Source organism: Lontra canadensis, unplaced genomic scaffold, assembly GCF_010015895.1.
Source record: "Lontra canadensis isolate GAN:19392208 unplaced genomic scaffold, GSC_riverotter_1.0 scaffold10, whole genome shotgun sequence".
In the NCBI taxonomy this organism is placed as follows: domain Eukaryota; kingdom Metazoa; phylum Chordata; class Mammalia; order Carnivora; family Mustelidae; genus Lontra; species Lontra canadensis.
This window is the reverse complement of record NW_022631004.1, coordinates 19,284,263-19,306,066: the sequence shown is the minus strand read 5'-3', so window position 1 is coordinate 19,306,066 and position 21,804 is coordinate 19,284,263. Positions and strand designations below refer to the sequence as shown.

The 21,804-nt window shown below is 33.7% G+C and overlaps 1 protein-coding gene across 2 annotated transcripts in view; it reads right to left on the bottom strand.

Annotated features, from left to right (window-relative positions):
- Window positions 1-363: 363 nt before the first annotated feature.
- Window positions 364-21,804, bottom strand: part of FBXO8 (F-box protein 8) — a 48,933-nt gene continuing 27,492 nt past the window's right edge. For both annotated transcript variants that reach the window (XM_032855766.1, XM_032855765.1), the window contains exons 4-6: window positions 4,499-4,617; window positions 3,219-3,415; window positions 364-1,777 (exon numbers count right to left, since the gene is read on the bottom strand). In XM_032855766.1, the coding sequence (XP_032711657.1) occupies window positions 1,590-1,777; window positions 3,219-3,415; window positions 4,499-4,617 (504 nt within the window). In that variant the 3' untranslated portion in view covers window positions 364-1,589. The remainder of the gene's footprint in view (window positions 1,778-3,218; window positions 3,416-4,498; window positions 4,618-21,804) is intronic.

Sequence of the window (21,804 nt, the reverse complement as noted above, 5' to 3'; positions counted from 1 at the left end):
TAAATGATAAGGGAGAGATAGGGATGGGGGAAAAAAAAAGAGAGAAAGAAAAGGAGATTCATGGGAAAATGGAAATGATAAAATGTTATTATTACTGTTGGTCTTCAGAAACTTTCCAATAAATTAGTTTTGAAGTTAAAAATTACAAAGAAGTATCTTGTTATGGAATTCAATATTATGCACATGTGAAAATTTAGGTATTTTCCTCAAGATCTGAAAACTTGTTTACTTCCGGTCTAAAAGTCCCTTTGACTTCCAAAATTGTTTGACTATATGTTTTGCCATTGAAAATTCTATAGGGCATCAATTGCAGTTGTAATATTATCAACCACTATTTACTTAGGACCAGATCCGGAAAGTAAAAAGTTTCTAATCTTCCAAGTTCCACCCCCTAAACTAGCAGCTCTACTCATCACCTAGTGTCTCATTTCAAAGCTGATGCTTTTCACTTAGCAATATTTCCAGGAAACTTTTGACTTACCATATAAATATATTCTTCTTTATCATTTCAATGCTAAGTGTTTCATAATTAAATAATTGTTAATTAAGCTATGCTTCATAGATATACTCTCCAAGAAGCAGTATTTTTCCTCCCATCCAAGTACTAACCAGGCCCGACCCTGCTTAGAAAGCAGTATTTTTCCTTATCAATCATGTAACATCTATGAAGGCAAGGCCCATGTCTAGGTATTGCTACCTAGCACAGTGTTTAGTACACAGAAGGTCCTTGGTAAATATTATTGGATGACTGACTCACAATACCCCTTTCTCAACTGATTGTAAACAGAAATTATCAAGTTAAGAGAATGGCAAATTTTGACTAATTACAAGAGATATAAGTTTTAATAGCATTCTGTTCCTATGTATGGGAATCCTAGATTTCAACATATTTTGCTATCTCAAATAGTTTAAAGGACTTACTGAGAAATGACTAACTCAAAACTTTTAAAAATGGAAAGTCGAGCGATGACTTTATATTATAAAAATAAGTGCCTGTTTTGCTTATTACTAGTAATAAATCTATATTCTTATGAAGTTCAAAGGAAAGAGAAACTGGTATTTGTCTTTATCTAAGTCAGATCCAACTTTTATGAAGACAGTAATAAGCTCAGATCAGAATCAAATAAATTTCAGAACTCAGTTTGAGAGGAAAAGGAAGGGCTTTAGTTAAAATCTTTACAATAAAATAATTATGATTATAAATCTCTTCAGTTAAATATGTACACATTACATGGTATTTTAAAAAAGAATGAAAGTGAGTAGTTTTTCAAGCAAATCTAATGCACAAATATACCATCTTTTAGAGTATAATGTCAGTTGAACATTCTTAAACAGCTGTGTCAGACAATGGCTCTGCTTTGTGCAAAACATGATAAGCAAAATTAAGAAAAATTCTGCAAAATTCTTTAGTTCACCAAGGAAATTACTAAAAAAGAAAATAGTAAAAGGGAAAAAAAAGGTGTACACTCGAGCTTGATTGTATACAGAGGCTAGAATGACCAGCACTAATATAACCCCCATATCTGCTAAATAAGTCCTTGGGTAACTTTAGTTTGAAGTTAATAGTTGAAGTCCTAGCAATTGTGCTTTTATGCAGCCACATGGCCAATAAGGTAGATGTTGTCATAAAGGTGCCCTACAAAATCTTCACTAATGTTTTGAGCAGCACGACGGGTATTTCGAATAAATTCTCTTTTTGACATTTTATTCTTCACATGAGGGCTAGTGAGGTCAATGGAAAGTAGAATCAAAGAGTAGCACAGTACATAGACAGCATCTGGAATTAAAAAGAAACACCTCAAATTATTAGGTGGTTTGAAAAATGTGGTCCTAAAGGAATTATCTAATGCAAAATTTTTCATAATATAAATAAATTGAGATTGGCTCATAACTAAACATAGAATGGCTAACTCATCTCAGTTTGTCTGGGCCTTTTCCAATTTTAGCATTGAAAATCCTGTGTCATGGGAAATTCTTCAGTCCCAGACAAACAGGGATAGTTGATCATCCTAACTGATCACCAATTAATGACTATTTCCTTCAACTCCTAAAGCATTTTAGAATAGTTTAGGAATTTATAATAAAAGCTCATTTCAAATTAAAAAATTTCAGAATTGGCTTTATTTTCATCTTTGCTTTCAAATGTGATACTCCCTTTCAATGACCCGTAAAATACATTTGTACTGTTACAAGTATAGTAGTTAAAAAACTACTTCCTATTTAAAAAAAAAACCACATATTTATTTACATAGAATGTTTTTATAAAAATCTAACTGGAAAATATTTAATGACAAAGACATGCATTAACAGTCCTTCAAAATAAAATGTAAACAATTTATAAGATTATTAAATTAATATCTTCCTTTGAGACATGTATTTTTAAGGTCCATGGAATTTATGTATTAATTTCAAAAGTAAATTTTTAGGGACAAGATTGTTAAACCTGAGCAGTATGCAACAACAACAACAAAACGTCTTTATATCTACACAAGGCAATATCTGATGTTTACTATCAAAATATTAACAAACCACAAGATACTTGTATTATTATTTGCTACAACTACTTGCTAGTATTATGGGGTTTTAATTTCAGAATCCTACAGTCTTTATAAAGCAAAGTTAAATATTATGTTTTATAAAGGCATTTTCAACCAATTTCATGTGATGGGTAAATGTTTTTGTAATCTCCACTTAATAAGCACAATAAAATTTTTGAGATGAAGAGAAAAGTGAAGCTTTATCAAATGAAAAAATACACAGGATACTCAGGTTCTATTGCACATATGTAGATATACACTCATACACACATTATGAAAATTAGTTGTATTAAAAATAAATTTTAGTAGAAAAATTCTAGGTGTTAACCTATGTAATATATAAACTATGAAAAGCTTTAAAAATAATTTCTCAAGTTTTTATTTAAATTAGTAATACCCAATTCTCAATCAAGAATAATTTTAATGCATCTATAGCTAAGTCTTAACTTTCTTCCTAAAAGAGTGTGTTTACTACATATAAATGACAGCCATGACAAAACTATTCTAAACTCACATAAATGTTGTAGTCTATAGAATTACTCATTGCTACAAGTAGTAAAAGAAATACTTGTAATGACTGAAAGCATGTTTCCCCCTGGTGAGAAAAAAAGTCTCATATACTACTATTTTTACCTACAGGTGGGAAGGGGAATGGAAGGAATTCACTATACATATTCTTACCAGGACTAAGGCCAAGTTCTCGCATTAAATCAGGGTTACAAGCACAGAATCTATGTGAGAACTTTGTTATTAGAGTTTCAAGATACTCCCCACGCTCTTCAGGGGCATGGATATGACGAAAAAATTCTCTCAGTGCGTTAGGCAAAAATTGATTTCTAAAATTATGCAACGTTACAAGGTCATCCAAGACATCTCTCCTAGTGGAAAAAGAAAAGGATATAGCTTTAGTCAACAGTTCTCCACTAAAAAAATGATAAGGACTCATAAATTATGTTTTTGGATGAAACTTTATTATCAATTCTCAGATCAGCTAATCCTACAAAGTATACATAATCCTTAAAATTAAAAAATCCAACTCTGATTATTTGAGACATTAAATAATTTTTAAATTTTCTGTGAATAGGTTATAACAAAGTAAGGTGAAACTAGTAATTCTAATTATAAAATGAAGAAAAAATTTTGCAATATTAAAAGGGGCAGCTTCTTTTCGTGTGTGTGTGTGTGTGTGTGTGTGTGTGTGTGTGTGTTTTGGCTAAATTCAAACAGCAACAGAATTCTTTATGTTTTTTAACTATGAAAATAATAACAGTTTTCACTTTTCACAGCAATCCACACCACCAGAGGTAACAACTATTTATGTAGACTTTAAAAAATGTCAACATATAGTATATATTTTTCTAGTATTTGCTTTTCTCATTTCATCCGGTATATTGTGAACAGCTTTCTATATCTTTACACACAGATCTAAGTCATTCTTTTTAATGACTCATCAGTACCCCATCTTATGGAGGTAACAATTCTACTTATATACATTTGGGTTATTTACAATTAAATAAATATTTGTGTAAGTGTATGTGTGTACATGTGTGTATAAATATTTGTATATGTGTACACGTATTTTTTATCAATGACAATCTAATATATAGTCATCCTCTGTTTAACTACACTTCAATTCTTGCTGAGCTCAACCATGATTATAAGATCATAATCTTTAATTTCTATCAATTGTTTATGGTAGGGATAGGCAAATTATAGCTAGTGAGCCAAATATGGCCCACTACCTATTTTTATAAATAAAATTTTATTAGAACACAGCCATACTCATTTGTTTACATACCGTTTGTCTGCTTTCAGACTACAATGGCAGTTATAAATAGCTGTGAGAAAAATTTCTCAACTACATGACCGCTATATGGTATAGTTATAAAAGTAAAGCTTAACTCATTAAAAGCATTATCTAACTCATTTCTGATGAAAACTTGAATTTTTTTTTTTTTTACCTTTCATCAAGATAGATTCTCAGTTTTTTCCAATTTAGTGTTCTTGTACAGAAGATAAACTTTGCTATTTCCTTTGGTGAATCATCTAGGATACCCTTGGACATAAAGTAGTTCACTCCCTAAGGCAGAAAGACAAGTCTACATAAATAAAGTCAGTCTTTATTTATAAATTTTATCAATCAGGTGATAGCGGAACAATAGCCATAAATTCTTTCCAGCATAAATAGACTTTTTATAGCTTTAACATGCAAAATACAAGCTAGAACTTGAGCTGAAACTATTACATGTGGTTGAGAGTTTACATGCAATGAAAAGTAGGAAATTCAAAGTTAAGACTCCTAAAGTCACCTTAATTCAATTTTCTGGCTCATGTCAGTTAAAACTAACTATACAGAAATATGGCTTATATGGTGGTGGTGGTTGGGGGGCAGGGGAAACTACTATGCAGACGATAAAATAAGCCTTGAAACAAACAGTTCCACTGCCTAATAGAAAACGTGATTTCTTAGACATATTCTAATACACTATTCAAGGAAAAAGCTTCTTGAGAAAAAAAGATTCTCCAAATCAAAGATCAACAATTTTATTCTATAAAGAAAGATAATTAAATTATTTGACTTAAAGTAGGCACAGTTCCAGGTGGGTTTATTGTCTGTACACACTTTGGCTTTAGTGTGTAGCATCGCTACGTTACACAAGAATTTAGCTTCAACATATAGTGAGGCAAAATATAAGACAAAACAATTGCAATGTTTTTTCATAGGATTTATCTTTGAATTTCCTTTTCCCTGCATGCAAAGTTTTCCAGAGAAGCATTATCCACATTTTGTACCTATTTTAGATTTAAATCAACAACAAAACATCAACCAAAAAACTGAACAATGAAACCAATGTTTTCTTATGTATATGGAGGTCACATTCAAATAAATACCTTATGTGGATTTGAATGTGCAGTTATTGAAATAAAAGGCAGGTGTGTTTATTTCAACTCGTAGTTATCCAGATACATGCGTTCCCATGAATACTTATGTCTGGATAATAGCACACTGTGTGCAGCTAATTAGTAGAGAAAATGATGTATTATATACACGCAACATAGTGTTTTCACACATAAATTCCTTCAGCATTTCTTCCCTTTTACAAACACATATAGTACTCAGAAATATTGCACCCATTAAGAATTCAAAAAGTTGGAAGAATTTTTATGACACACTCTTCAGATAAAAAAGTGTCATAAAATTTTTGTATTAAAAAATTAAAAATCAGTTTGGTACCATGAGGTAATACCTTTGAAAGGTTATAATTATCTGTAAATTATAATTCAAAGATAAGATTTTTTAATATAAAACTAATTTTATGAGCCATGAGGATAATATCCTAATGACAATGTTATCAGTTTCTCATGTGAATTTTAATAGCACAAAAGCAGTGCTAAAGCACTGGATTTAAAAATGTGTCTAAGAAGAACAGAATGTGAAAACATGAAACTTTCTGGTCAACTCAAATGTAAGTGGTATTTCAGACTGCATCCTGGATACAAGGCTAGGAAATACAACATGGTCAAGATGGAAAGCCAAAGAATTTGTCTGGAATGAGGCTCTCAGCAATTGTCTGAAGGGGTAGGAACTAAAGAAATAGTAATGCTTGTTCCATCCTTTCCTCCATTAGTTTGAAAAATCGAGAGTTGACTGTATGTTTTAATTCATCTACTTAGTAAAAACTGTCTTTTGATTTTTTCCAAAATTCCTCCATTTGAGAGAATAACAAAATTTCAGAAGTATATTGTGCTTAATTTAAATCTAAGCTAGTCAAACCCCAAGGAATGTCAACTAATTATTTAATAAGGTCTTTATTTATGCTCAATACTTAAGAGATGCAAAACTAATTCTAATCAATTTTTAGAATTATACAAAATATTAAAAAAACTAAATGATCCATTAAATAGTACATAATTCCCTAAACATGATATATGTCTTTTAATATCATTTGATGCTCCTTAGTTACAAAATAGCATTGGTATTTGCCTCATGTAAGCATCCTAAAAATATGTTGTTGATAATTTTCTTTTTTAAGGAATACAAGTTTTAAAAATTTAATCTCTCACCTAACTCGAAGTCTCCAAAATCAATCATATACAGAGGTGTAAGCAAGAACACAAACAGCTTTAAACCCAATCCTGAAAATGAGGGACATAGCTTGAAATAAGCCAACTCTGTTGGCTTTATGAGGAAAGGAGGTATCAGTTTTCAAGCCTGGGATTTCTCTGGAAAGGAAGATTACTTCAGAAGGGCTATCAAAGTGATGGGTCAAGGGGTATGAAACAGGAAAAGGCACGAGATCAGTTTATAATTTTTTTCAATAACCAAGCGGCAACCATCCAAATTCTTATCTTGTTATGTAACTGATGAACTACAAAAGAAAACACAATATGAGATTGGCTAAATAACTACATTTGTTTACTACATGGTATACGTATTTTTAAAAATTTTTAATATAGTGGGTTTTTTAAAAAGATTTTATTTATTTATTTGACAGAGAGACACAGTGAGAGAGGGAACACAAGCAGAGGGAGTGAGAGAGAGAGAAGCAGGCTTCCCACTGAGCAGGGAGCTAGATGCAGGGCTTGATCCCAGGACCCCAGGATCATGACGCGAGGCAAAGGCAGACGCTTAATGACTGAGCCACCCAGGTGCCCCAAATATAGTTTTAAAAGAATGGTACAGAGAGATCCCCACACCACAAAGCATGTTACTAATCAGGACTAGAGCTCTCAGCAGAGTGAGAGTATGCATGTGGTGTCTCATAGACAAAGGAAATCATGAACATCAGTATTAGTCTATACTAACATAGTTTCCAGAAAAAAAAACAGAAGGCAGTAGCTCACTATTGGTCACATAATTCACTACAAAAGTGTCAGATTCTGGACGTCACATTTTGTGGGGTATATTGACAAACTAGAATTTATCTGGATAAAGGAAATCAGGACCTCATAAGATTGTTGAAGGGTATAGAATCCCTGTTAGATAAGGAAGGAAGAGCTGAAGGATGAACTGATATTAGGCATAAAGAAGATACTTAAGAAGATTAAGATTTTGAGACATCTGAAAGGTTTTATCATAAGGAAAAAGAACATTGTATGTGGTTTTAGTCAAGATCTTAAGCTGATGAAAAGTAAAGAACTTCTTTCCAGAATAATGCACATACACATTTTTAAAATATACATTAAATGCCTGAAGCCCATCTAAGGACTCCAAGTTGGGAATCCCTATCCTAGATGATGCAGGAGTATGGCTACTGAGTGTCCATAATACAAAGGGAGGTTAGTGCCATATAAGGAAGACCATGCTTGGAATTATAGCTGAGTTGTTCAAGGCCAGTGTGGTTTGTCATTTGCTTGATTCTTTTTTTTTTTTTTTTTTACATTCCAAAATAAGCTTAAGCTTCAAATTATTACTTAGTTTAGTTTGATTGCTTAATCTGTATACATTTTAACTCCATTATGCAAACTCGACACTGTTCAACTTGCAGAATTATCTGGATTCTTAGTTATGGTGTAGTTCCTCCTCTTTCACATGGTAATAATTCTATGACATTTCTGTCATATAACTTATAAACTTATATAACATATAAATCATGATGGTGCCAGTCCTATAATGAATTGGCTCCATAGCATAAAGGGAAGCTTTGTCATCTGGAAGAAGACAATTGACCAAAATGGATTTTATTAAAAAAAAAAAAAAAAGTCTTATTTATTTATTTATTTATTTATTAAAGATTTTATTTATTTATCTGTCAGAGAGAGAGAGAGGGAGCACAGCAGGGGGAGTGGCAGATGGAGGGAGGAGCAGGCTCCCCACTGAGCAAGGAGCCCCACTGAACAAGGAGTCCCAGGTGGACTTGATCCCACTGGGATCATGACCCGAGTCAAAGGCAGACACCTAATCAACTAAGCCACCGAGGCATCCCTAAAAAAAAAAAGTTTTATTTTTATTTTTAAAATTTTTTCAATAGTTTTAAAGGAAAGTTACAGTGGGATAAATGAAAGTCGTATCATGAAAATAGGTTGGCTATATACATTAAGATTCATTATTTCTCTGGAAAATAATAAAAGTAAATAATATTCATATTACAAATTCTAAATTCCTTACTAATGTGAGAGAGAGAGTGAGCGATCATGTGCCTGAGCAGGGGTGGGGCAGAGAGAAAATCTTAAGCAAGCTCTATGCTCAGTGCATACTAGGGGCTTGATCTCACAACCCTGAGATCATGACCTGAGCCAAAATCAAGAGTCAGATACTTAACCAACTGAGTCACCCAAGTGCCAGAGAAAAGAGATATTCTTATAACCATAAATATTAATTTGGAAAAAAATCCAAAAATTTAAAATCCACTCTATAACTCGACAAATGTGTCAATCTTTCTCGCTGCTAACAGGATCGGTGCCCCAGTAATGTAATTTTTTTTCAGATATTTGTTTTTTCTATTAATTATTTTTATTAACATGTAATGTATTATTTGCCCCAGGGATACAGGTCTGTGAATCGTCAGGCTTACACATTTCACAGCACTCGCCATATCACATATCCTCCTCAATGTCCATAACCCAACCACTCTCTCAAAACCCCCTCTCTCCCGAGCAACCCTCAGTTTGTTTTGTGAGATTAAGAGTCTCTTACAGTTTGTCTCCCTCCTGATCCCACCTTGTTTCATTTTTTCCTTCTTTACCCTCTAACCCCCACACCCTGCCTCTCAAATTCCTCATATCAGGGAGATCATAGGATAATTGTCTTTCTCTGATTCACTTATTTTGCTAGGAGCTGGTTCTCTGAAAGAATTAATAAGGCTGATAAACCCCTGGCCAGACTTACCAAAAAGAAAACAGAAAGGACCCAAATAAATAAAATCATGAATGAAAGAGGAGAGATCACGACCAACACCAAAGAAATACAAACAATTTTAAGAACATATTATGAGCAACTATACACCAGCAAATCTGACAATCTGGAAGAAATGGATGGATTCCTCAAGACATATAAACAAACTGAACCAGGAAGAAATAGAAAACCTGAACAGACACATAACCAGTAAGGAGATTGAAGCAGTCACCAAAAATCTCCCAAAAACAAGAGCCCAGGACCAGATAGCTTCCCAGGGGAATTCTACCAAATATTTAAAGAAGAATTAATACCTATTCTCCTGAAACTGTTCCAAAAAATAGAAATGGAAGGAAAACTTCCAAACTCATTTTATGAGGTCAGCATTACCTTGGTCCCCAAACCAGACAAAGACCCCATCAAAAAGGAGAATTACAGACCAATATCTCTGATGAACACAGATGCAAAAATTCTCGCCAAAATACTAGCCAATAGGATCCAACAGTACATTAAAAGGATTATTCACCATAACCAAGTGGGATTTATTCCTGGGCTGCATGGTCAGTTTAACATCCACAAAGCAATCAATGTCAAACAATACATTAATAAAAGAAAGAACAAGAACCATACGATACTCTCAATAGATGCTGAAAAAGCATTTGACAAAGTACAGCATCCTTTCCTGATCAAAACTCTTCGAAGTGTAGGGATAGAGAGTACATACCTCAATATCATCAAAGCCATCTATGAAAAACCCACAACGAATATCATTCTCAATGGTGAAAAACTGAGAGCTTTTCCCCTAAGATCAGGAACATGGCAGTGATGTCCACTATCACTATTGCAATTCAACATAGTACTAGAAGTCCTAGCTTCAGCAATCAGACAACAAAAAGAAATTAAAGACATCCAAATTGGCAAAGAAGAAGTCAAACTATCACTCTTTGCAGATGATATGATACTATATGTGGAAAACCCAAAAGACTCCACTCCAAGTCTGCTAGAACTTGTACAGGAATTCAGTAAAGTGTCAGGATATAAAATCAATGCACAGAAGTCAGTTGCATTTCAAGTATTTCAGTAGTTCATTGGAAGGAAAAATCACTGTGGGACAGGACATTTAGGTAAGTTTTCCTGGAATACCTATTTCGACGGAGTGGTTTAAATAGCTCAAAATGAGGGGAACACTGGAGATGAAAATTTTAGTCAGTGTTGTATTATATGAGCAAAAGCATTATAAGATAAAAAATCAGGCCATTTTCAGGAAAATAGGGTAACTATCTTGGGTTTGAGAGCCAAGTCTGGAACTAGACTGTAGCAGAAACAGCACTGAATTTTAAGCTAAAGGGTTTATCTTCTCCCTCATATGTAATTGGAAGCCTTATATGATGAAGCAATGGCCTGCAATATAAATATGACAGTAATATAAAGAGAAATAATAAAAGGGAAATTAGACAGTAAGCTACTACAGCTGTCCAGGCTTAAAGCAACAGAAATGCAAAGGAAATAATCTATCCTAAAAACATATGAAAAAACCCACATATGCTATGTAGGTATATGAAAATATGATGTGAGAGCATATATTATTATCATGTTGGCTATCAAGTCAAGGAATAATGAAAAGTGAAAGATAAAGTTAACTGATGTTTCTGGCTTAGACAAAAAGGGAAATGATTGACAGGGTGAAAACTCAGGTTAAGAGGGTGTTGATTTAAAGAAAACAGTAATGAGTTTGGACTTCAAAATGTTACCTTTAGATGATGACAGGTAAAACTAGAAAGGCAAAATAGGCATCTGACAATGTAATAAGACATAAAGAAAAAAGTGAGAGTTGAAGCTATAGACTAAGGATACTGAATAATAAGAATTAGTAAAGGAGGAGGCAGAGATGGAAGAAAGCAGAGACAGAATAATGTCCCAGAGGCTAAAAGTCTTTGAAATGTAAAGAAAAGGGTATACAATGCAATTACCTAGTATAAATGAAAGTATAATTACTTAGTATAATTAGAAGAGGGACCAAATCATGGTTCTGTGATTTTGTGAACATAATTTACTCAAACTTTCCAAACCTTATTAGTTTCTTAATCAGTAAAAATCTTATTTAAGTGGCTACTGTGAAGATATGAGAGTGTCTAGCATAGAACATGGCTAATATCCTTTTTCCTTTAGGTAGCTCAAGGAGATGAAAATGAGAAAGAAGGCAGTAGATTTGGTGACTGGGAGAAAAGAAAGTAGTGCTTTTCAAGGGGTCTCTTTCCACAGAGTGATGGGGGCTCAAGTCTAAGAAGAAAGCTAAGGAATGAGCTCAAGGTAAGGAAACTGAGAGCCCAGTCACTTGAAAAATTTATTAGTACAAAGGAGGAAAAAAATATTAAAGAACACTGAAGGTCAAAGAGAGAAACAACTGTTTTTTCAAGACAATTCTGACCCATGCATATTAGAAGATGCAAGAAAGAGAATCAACAGGGAGAGGAAACGATTGGCAAAGAAACAATAAGAGATAATGAAAGCGGCAAGATAGAGAAAAGGGGAGCAGGGGAAAGACTGAAAATACAAGTGGAATCAAAACTCACCATGCTCTGGCCAAGGTCCAAACACTTCCCACTGTAGGCAAGGAGAAAGCCTGCAGAGGACTGACCTGAGGGACAGAGCAGCCCATAACACTGTGGCAGAGTACACTAGCACACACCAAGACACTTCCTGAAGCACCAGATCTTGGAGAGTATATGACCTCTTCTTCATAAAGTCATTACTCTCAGGAGCAAGAAACATAAATGGCCTTCCAAACACAAAGACAGAGACCTAGACAAAATGCTAAGATGGAGAAATTCATCCCAAAAGAAAGAACAAGAAAAGGTCATGGCCAGGGATCTAAGTGAATAAGACAAGTAATATGCCGGATCCAGACTTTAAAGCAATAATCATAAGGATACTAGCTGGGCTTGAGAAACACATAGAAGACACCAAGGTAGTCTCTTGCTGAAGGGATAAAAGAGCTTAAAACCAATCAGGCCAAAATGAAAAATGCAATAACTGAGATTTGAAACTGACTGGACGCAATGACCATAAGGATGGAAGAATCAGAGTAACCAATTAAGTGATAGAGAAGATAGAATTATTAGAAAGTAATGAAACTGATCAAGAGAGGGAAGGAAAAATCTTGGATCATGAATGTAGACTTAAGGAGTTGATAATGCTTTCTGAGACTGGAAGAGAGGACAGTAGAGCTGGTTCAGAGACAGGCATATTAAGAAACTGATAAAGGCAGAAAACAGCACATATTGGTTTTCTTCTTAGGGTGCATAAACCATCTAGAAATAGTTGGAAAAGAGCTGAATTGGATCCCACAGTGAAGTGAAAAAGATTTCAATTAACAATGGGAATCTACTAGGAATAAATTCCTGTTCCCTGTTCTTTAATTTCACATATGATACACTGGGAATCTACTAGGAATAAACAGAAGGAGTGCCGAGCAAGCAGGGTGATGTTAATGTAATTGGTGATGTTAATGTAATTCATTTTTTTTGTTTGATTTGATAGAACAGATGTTTGCAGTAATTAAAAAAAATTAAGAAATTTTGTAAAGTAGACTCCATAGTGTGTTATTAAAAACTTATGCAAATGAGAGCCTCAAGACTTACAGAATCAAATTAGAGTGGTAAACTGTTTTGATGTAATTTATTTAGGAGGCAAACAAATAATTCAAGAAATCATGAACAGATAGTTTACACCAATATTAAGAAGGAATTTATAATCAAGAAAAAAATGTGTTGGATAAAGAAGATGTGGTGTGTATATACACAATGGAATATTATTCAGCCATCAAAAAATGGAATCTTACCATCTGCAAGGACATGGATGGACCTAGAGGGTATTATGCTAAGCAAAGTAAGTCATTTGGAGAAAGACAATTATCATATGATTTCATTCATATGTGGAATTCAAGAAACAGAATAGAGGATCATAAGGGAAGGGTGGAAAAAATAAAGTAGGAAGAAATCAGAGAGGGAGACAAACCATAAGAGATGCTTAACTACAGGAAACAAATTGAGGGCTTCTGGAGGTGAGGGGATACTGGGTGATGGACATTAAGGAGGGCACGTGACATAATGAGAATTGGGTGTTATATACAACTTATGAATCACTAAATTACCTCTGAAACTAATAATACACTGTATGTTACTTAATTGAACTTAAAAAATCAAAAGAAAAAATGTTAGGTATTAGTCATCTATTTTTTTATTATTTTAAGAACAGCTCTTTGCACACAATTCATATTTTAAGATCCTTCTATGTTTCACTCCTTCTATTACATCAATACCCACATTTTCTCTCCCCTTTTAATAAAGTCTTATTTTTTTTTATTCAAATCATTATTATCCATTATTATCTGGTGTGGTTCAGAAGCAAAAATCTACCATACATATATTCAGGATCAGAAATTATACAGGTAATGGAGTGAATTCTACAAAAACAGCTATGCAAAACCAAATAAAAAAGAACCAGCTGTTGTTGCAAACCTAAAACTGACTTTAAAAATATACATTCTTCTAAGCATGATACACTCTAGTTCATGCTTAGTGAAATAAGTCAATTGGAGAAAGACAACTATGATCTCCCTGATATGAGGAAGTGGAGATGCAACATGGGGGGTTAAGGGGGTAGGAGAAGAATAAATGAAACAAGATGGGATTGGGAGGGAGACAAACCATAAGTGACTCTTAATCTCACAAAACAAACCGAGGGCTGCTGGGGGGAGGGGGTTTGGGAGGGGGGGTGGGGTTATGGACATCGGGGAGGGTATGTGCCTTGGTGAGTGCTGTGAAGTGTGTAAACCTGGCGATTCACAGACCTGTACCCCTGGGGATAAAAATATATGTTTATAAAAAAATAAAAAATTATAAAAAAATACATTCTTAATTAAAAAACAAAAACAAAAACAAAAACCACTGACCACTGGTACTGAAAGTATTGGCTACTGGCACAGAGAGTTGGTAGAAACATTATGTAGCAGTCTGTATCAATAACAGAAATCACTCCAAAAACAAAACTGGTGATATCTTTGTTTTCCTAGAGGACAGCATAATATAGATATTTAGAAAAAAAAACTCGCTTTAACTAAATTTGTTCCAATTTGCTTTTGTATACAATGTAAAATCCAGAACCACGATTACTATTTTTCAGGTAACAAACGTATCCTTAGAGCATTACATAATAGAAAGCAAACTGGACACCACATTTTTAAAGAACATTTGAAGACTTTTAAAATAACAATCTTTAAATTTCAACAATAAATATTCGTAAAATAAAATATATATATAACATAACATAGTTCAATCTAGATTTCCAACTTTTCTTTCAGTGAGAAGAGATATAATAATATTCAAATATGTATTGCAGCCACAGTGAAATGAACAATTGAAATGTCATCTTTCACATTAAAAATAATGTAAAAATTAAGAGACACAAAAAACGTTATGGATATTTATTTTAGTAAAAAATAGCACAATAAAGAGAAGTCAGCCTTTTATAGGTTAAACGGAGTATTCCTATTGTCTTGTTTGAAAATAGTACTGATGGTGATATTATTTCTTCTTTTTTATAGTGCTTTCAGAATCACTTAAGCAAGATGCAAAATCTATTAATTTTTGTTCAGTTGGCAGTTCTCACTCTCCATATTTAATCAGAGAATATGTATTCTATAGTTAAGGGAAAAAAACACATAGAACTTGAACAGGTGAAATCCATATGGGGATATATATATATACATATATAGAGTGCAAAATTTAAATTAAATTAAATTAACACCTTGCTTTTTAGTTGCAGCAAAGTAAATGCAGAAGATTACTTAATAAGCAAGTTAAGACTAAGTATGGAAGTTTTTGTTCTGTCATTTCATTTTGTTCTACCCACAAACTTTTGCAGGGTTTTCATCTGTAAGTTTCCATACCACTTTCCTCTGTTGTAACAATGACCTTCAGCATAAACTTTAGAAATAACATATTGCTTTTTCATGTTAATTTAAGCTGTTCATGCGTAGTGTAATTGTTATTCCTAACCTAGTCACTACAGTCCAAGACTAAAGTAAAAACTATGCCAAGGTTCTTAAAGTTGTCTATATAGAGAGACTACACAATTGACAAGAAAAGTGTTCCTCTTATTGAGGTGCCTACAGGTAGGCTATTTATTCAGTGGAAGCCTCTGTGTGACTTAGTTATAATTAAGAGGAAAGGATGTCATGACAACTGGGACAGAAATGTTAAGATGATTTTGATGTCAGTTTGAAATATGAACGGCAGATTCCAGTCTTGTCTGTTCCCTAGGAAGAACAGAGAGCACACACCGTCCATGCTTATGTGGGAGAAGTGACAGTTGCGACAAGACAGTGCTGATATACTGCAGTCAATTCCTTTTTTTTTTTTTTAATTAATAGATTATATTTGTTAGAACAGTTTCAGTTTTGCAATGTGAACAAAAGTAAAGCAGTTCCCGTCTTGGCTCCACCCCTCGATGTGCCCACCCCATCCACTTTCCCCTAGTATAAGCATCTTGTGTTGGTGCATTGGTCACCCAATTCCTTCTTGTACCATTACTGAAAGTGGTCAGAATGAGACATTCTGGAGGATAATGAAGAATCATACTGTTCAGTTTCAAGTATGAAATATGGAATGAAATCAACTTATTTACAGACCCTGTTTGAAGTGGCAAGGATTTCAGCTTTCCAAAACAATTTATGGGCTTTTTTTTCCATACATCAGAGTGTACAATGTTGATGAACTGCTAAGAATAATCACACATAGAGCCTAAATTATTTCTAGCCAGAAGATGTTAATGGGAAATCTCACACAAAGGAGGGATAGTTCAAAGAAAATCTAAAGAAAAATGAAAATCCTTCTAATGGAGTCCAGGGGAAATGCAGAAATGTAAGACAGATCATTGTGCTTCTTTTTTCATAGGCAAGAAAGCAATAACATCAGACAAAAATCACACAAAGGTCATTATCTAGGTTTTAAATAACAAATAAAAGTTAGTTCCTATTAATTAGTTTTAATAGACTCAATCAGAAAAAGCATCACATTTTGAGTTCTAATAGTCCCCAAAAGTGTCACTCTGCTGACTGGGATAGATCAATAAGATGAAGAACATGATGTTAATTTTTAATGCTAAATTACTACTATTAACATTATTGATAAGTTGCTGGTAGCTAAAGCAAGTTACTTGGAAAGGCCCCTTCTTCTCTAAACTGTCTATAAATTAGAAAAAGAAAGCATTCTAGTCAAAATCTGGAAATAAAACTCTATTAGGTGAAGGTACAATTAATAATTCAAACTAATTTGTAAGTAACACATTTGAATACAATACTGGCTAATTTAGAATTCCTGCTTAATAAAAATCACATGCAAATAGATTTAAATGACCAACTTGACTTTGATAAATAAAAATTTTCTCATATTACTTAGATTCTAATATGTACATTTATAAATATAGTTCAATAGCCCTGAAACAATTTTGAAATAAACAACATTAAGAAAAAACTCCAAGTCTTCAAGGAAGACAAACAGAGAAGCAAGCTGGGATTTAAACAGTAGTTTCACTGCCAGCACATGTGTACACTTCTTCATGTAATTACAGTATCTGTTCATCCTACCTATATTCAGACACGACGCAGGTTTTAATCTGAACATAATTTTGGATGCCTAATTACTGCTTAAAATGTCCTTAAAAAGATTAAACTAAGCATCACCAATAACACAAAAAGTTACTGTATATGCAAAACAGTGTTCATCACATGCTAGAAAATGAAATTAAAGGTAAAGGGTATTATCATTTCAAAGCTAGCAGATGTTGGTGTAACTGATACATACATTATGAAGGAACATTACTCACGTGTCAAATATTTATCTACTAGGATCCGAAAGTTAAGGGAGGATGAACCTCAAGGCCTACAGCAGTGTTTGGCTCTTCATAGTTTAAGTTGTCATAGTTGTACCTCTAGTATAAATATAAAGCTACATTATGGGGAGCACTTAGAGGCACTAAGCATTTACCATACACTATTTAATATTCACAGTAACATACTGTGTATCACAAATATTATTGTCTTCATTTTATAGATGGGGAAACTGAAGCCCAGCGGTTAAATAATTCACATGGTCTAAGTCATATAATTAGTAAGTGGAGAGATACTTAATAAATATTTGCTGAATGAATGTTTGAATCTGTACAAAGCCTCCAGGTGGCTTTCAAGAGAAGCTATCGACTTTTAAGGATTATATAATTAAACTAAGGGGTTAAAAAAGAACAGAAATAACTACAACAAAAACTTGGGAGTTGGATTAAAACTCCAGCATACTTTGAAATGCCTCAAATTATAAACTCTCAAAACTTGGGCGTCACCAGTACAAATAATAAAAAGCAACAGGTCATGATATCTTTACTTGCTAATGGCCAAAGTTCTTAACATTTTTATTATAAAGAAGACATCTTCAAAATATTTACGACATGAAAGAAAATGTTATATATTATTAGGAATAAATGTATACTACAATTAATTGGTAATACATTTGCATTAATGCAGTGTTTCCTTTATATTTTCATATTTCAAAGGCTGCAGTTAGCAGCACCTAGCTGGCTCAGTCATTAAGCATCTGCCTTCGGCTCAGGTCATGATCCCAGAGTCTTTGGATCTAGCCCTGAAGACCCTGGGATCGAGCCCACATTGGGCTCCCTGCTCAGCAGGAAGCCTGCTTCTCCCTCTCTCACTCCCCCTTGGTTGTGTACTCTCTCTCACTCTCTCTGTCAAATTAATAAATAAAATATTTTTTAAAAAGTCGCAATTAATTTGATGGATGCAGTACAACTGATGATATCCAAGAACTGAGGAAATATTATTTTTTAGATTTCTGATAAAGAATTCATCTTTTAGAGTGACATTTACTGCGGTATTGGTATTCACAATTGCTACATTCAGACAAGATGTGTAGGATAAGATGTGTTCTACATAAGATGATTGGACATAAGATGTGTCCAATTTTGGACATTAAAATTGAGAACTTAGGTCTAGAAAGTGTTGTAAAGTTTCACTGAAACTGGTCACAGCAGATAACAAAGAACATGGACATATTAAGATGGTCAGGATACTGCAAGGAAATAAAAGGTAAACAAATTTTTACTTGAATTGTACTTAAAATATTAATACAATATTGTAAATTCACCAGGTAGAGGCATCTAAATTGGCAACAATAGGAAAATTCAAGCAAAAAAAATTTTTTTGCTCATTTCAGCACTGCACATTTTAAAATTTGTAGCATGGTTGCTGTGGTGCTAAAATATTCTACCTTTATTCTTTCTTCTAGTTGAAAGTCCTAGATTAATACATTGCCCACTAATTTCTGTTTATATTTACCCTAGGTAATTCACACTAAATGAGGTAACAGTATCTCCTATGACATACTAGGGGGAAAACAAAAGCAAAATGCATCAGGTGGTTTGACTGATGAATAAGCTATAGAATATTCTAGGTCTGAATCTCTTGTTCAATTATATTAAGATGAAAGATGGCCTGGGAAATTTGTTTCCCTTTGAAGCTTCTAAAGGGTTTACTCTAAGTCCACATACTTCTGTGGACTCATTGTATACCACATACTGGAATGATTCAGTGACAAGCGAAGGGGAGGGTAGTCAAGATCTATTATGGTCAGGGCAGTGTGTAAAATAAAGTTGACCTGAAAGACACAGGATAAAGTTACCTACTTAAATGTAAAATTAACACACGATGGATCAGAGTAAAAAGAGAGAAGATATATCCATCCATACGTACCATATACATGCATGTTGCCCTCAAAAAAGTGAATGGCCTCCAGTTTAGTATGACCTGACTCATGATAACCAGACTGAAAATATTAAATTATGTAGCCAGAGGGTAATATTCAGTGTCTGAGAGGCATAGTTTTTCACTTTGACTCTAATACAAATCAAGAGAAAGGGGTTTTGCAAATTAACTTGAGTATTTTAGCTTTCTCGGGTAAATAATTCCAATAGAGAAAGCTTTTCAAGCTATATACAGTGATGGACTCCTCTCTGTGTCAACTAGTTCCCTTGCTCTGACTTGATTCTCATCAGCAAATTGGGGATAAAATTAATTTGCTAACGAAAATTAGCACTGTTTATTCTTATAAAAATAATTTGTGTTCAGGATTACGTATCAAATTCTTAATGAGTCCATGTAATGATGATGGTGATGATGATGCACTAGGATGCTCTTGATTGCAAACAACAGGAACCCCTATTCAAAAAAGTAAAGGGATTTACTTTCTTATGCAATAAGAAATTTCAAAGTATTTTGGCTCCAAGGTTGTTAGGCTCATGGACCCAATTCTTTCTTCTTAATGTTCTATTTGCCTGTGTTAATAGTGCTTATGGCTGCAAAATGGCTGCATCTGTTCCTATCATTATACACTCATACATTAGTCCCAGAAGTATACACATGTACAGGTATGTACACATACACACAGATATGGTATTACCTTCTTTTGTCTCTTTTTTGAAACTTAAAATTTTCTTTGCACATGTTTCTTCCAATCTTATAGGTCAGAACTAGACAGCATAGACACCAAGCCAAGAGGAATAATATTATCATGATTATCTTGGAATAATCTGTGTACAACTCCTGAGGCTGGGAATGGAGCTATCCTTTCAGCTACCTGAAGTTCTTTATCTAGTAGTAGTCTAAGTGAGTATCTGAGTAGTCTAAGTGATGTGATTTAAACCGTGTCCATACAGGTCTATGTGATTTTTTTTTAATTCCTTTTATGATAGGATATAGGGGTATTAGAAAGACCTTGAAGACATCTCCTGAGTTCCACTTCTATCCTTCTGTTTTCCCCACTTTGCAGGAAAAACTATTTTCCACTGATAACTAGGCTTCATTATTTCAACCACAGCATAATTACCGACCCTCATCCTTTTTTTGGGTCATTTTTGATCAGTGGCAGGAGGATCTATAACCGCAAGTAGAGAGTCTCAGCAACCAATCTGAATTGTTGTGCCACTTATCAATAATCCTCCTTTGGGTACTAAGGCTTCTAAGCCAGTAGAGCCCAGAAATAAAAGAAGCAGAAAAACAAATTCAGTAAGTGGCCCAGTAGTGAAACTCATGCTGCAGATGCTTGGGCCTGCCTCAAAGCCATTTTACTCTTTTTTTTTGCTTTACCATTTTAGCCACAGTTGCTAAATCTTTTCATTGCTTTACCATTTTAGCCACAGTTGCTAAATCATGGTAACTCTAAACCAATTAGTAATCCCATCTATTCTGTTTTCAATAGGTCTAGGAATGTTCATGTGATTCACTATGTCCATTAGAAATCAGGAAAAGTACATGAAAGGCTCCTGATTTTTCTTCCTAATAAGCATAAGAAATTCTAGGAGAGTTTCTTTGTTTTGCCCCCATCTTTGTGCTGAGGATACTTTCATTCAAGGATGTGATATTTTGAGTGGTGGTGGCCAACTTACTATCAAAAGTAAGTAGAAGTCAACAACACACCTTAAGAGTCTGTGATGAGATCAGTCTATCACTGAAATAACTCTCGGATACCCACATATGGGTCTCTTTGGAGGTAAATATACATGGTTAATCCACTATTAAACTGTTTGTTCCAGCCAAAACACCCTATGTGATACATATAGGAGAAAGTGGGCAGTATATGTGCCAAACTTAAAAGCATCCTAGTGGCCTATCAGCCTTCGCTGAAAAATGTGTTGCAAGAGATAGAGTTAGTATAGAGAATGAGATATCAAGGGTATAATGATAAATTATCTGTATAAATTATTTGATATGAATGCCTGTATCAATATCTAAAGGTAATTATTTGAATTCAATATTTCTATCAGGTTTGTTGTCCTACCCTTATTTTACAAAGTAACATTTTCTGTAACATATTAGATGACAATCAAAATACAGAACATAGATAAATCTCTCAGTCTTTCAGGGCACAACTCTCAGTTTTAATTTTTTTTTATAATACTATCAGACAAAAGGAGAGAGAACAAACATAAATTCATAGACTTTCAAAAGAAAAAAGATTACCCGTAACATAGGCATCAGATAACTGTCAGTGAACAAGAGGGTATTCAAGCTAGGTGGCTATCCATTTAGGAACATATATTTATTTACACATAGTAAGATACAGATAATCTATACTAGCATATCGCAGAATGTGTCCCCTGGAATGTTACTTTACCAAAGGGAAAAAACAAGAAAAAGATACTGTCAAATAAATTTAACAATATGTCAAATAAATTTGGATACTACTACATATAACACATACTCACAATGTGCACCAATGTATTAAAGACTTGGAAAAGTTATTCATTAAATAAGCCAGCTAATCATAACCTATCATGGTCAAATTTATTAGATTTGGGAACTCCTTT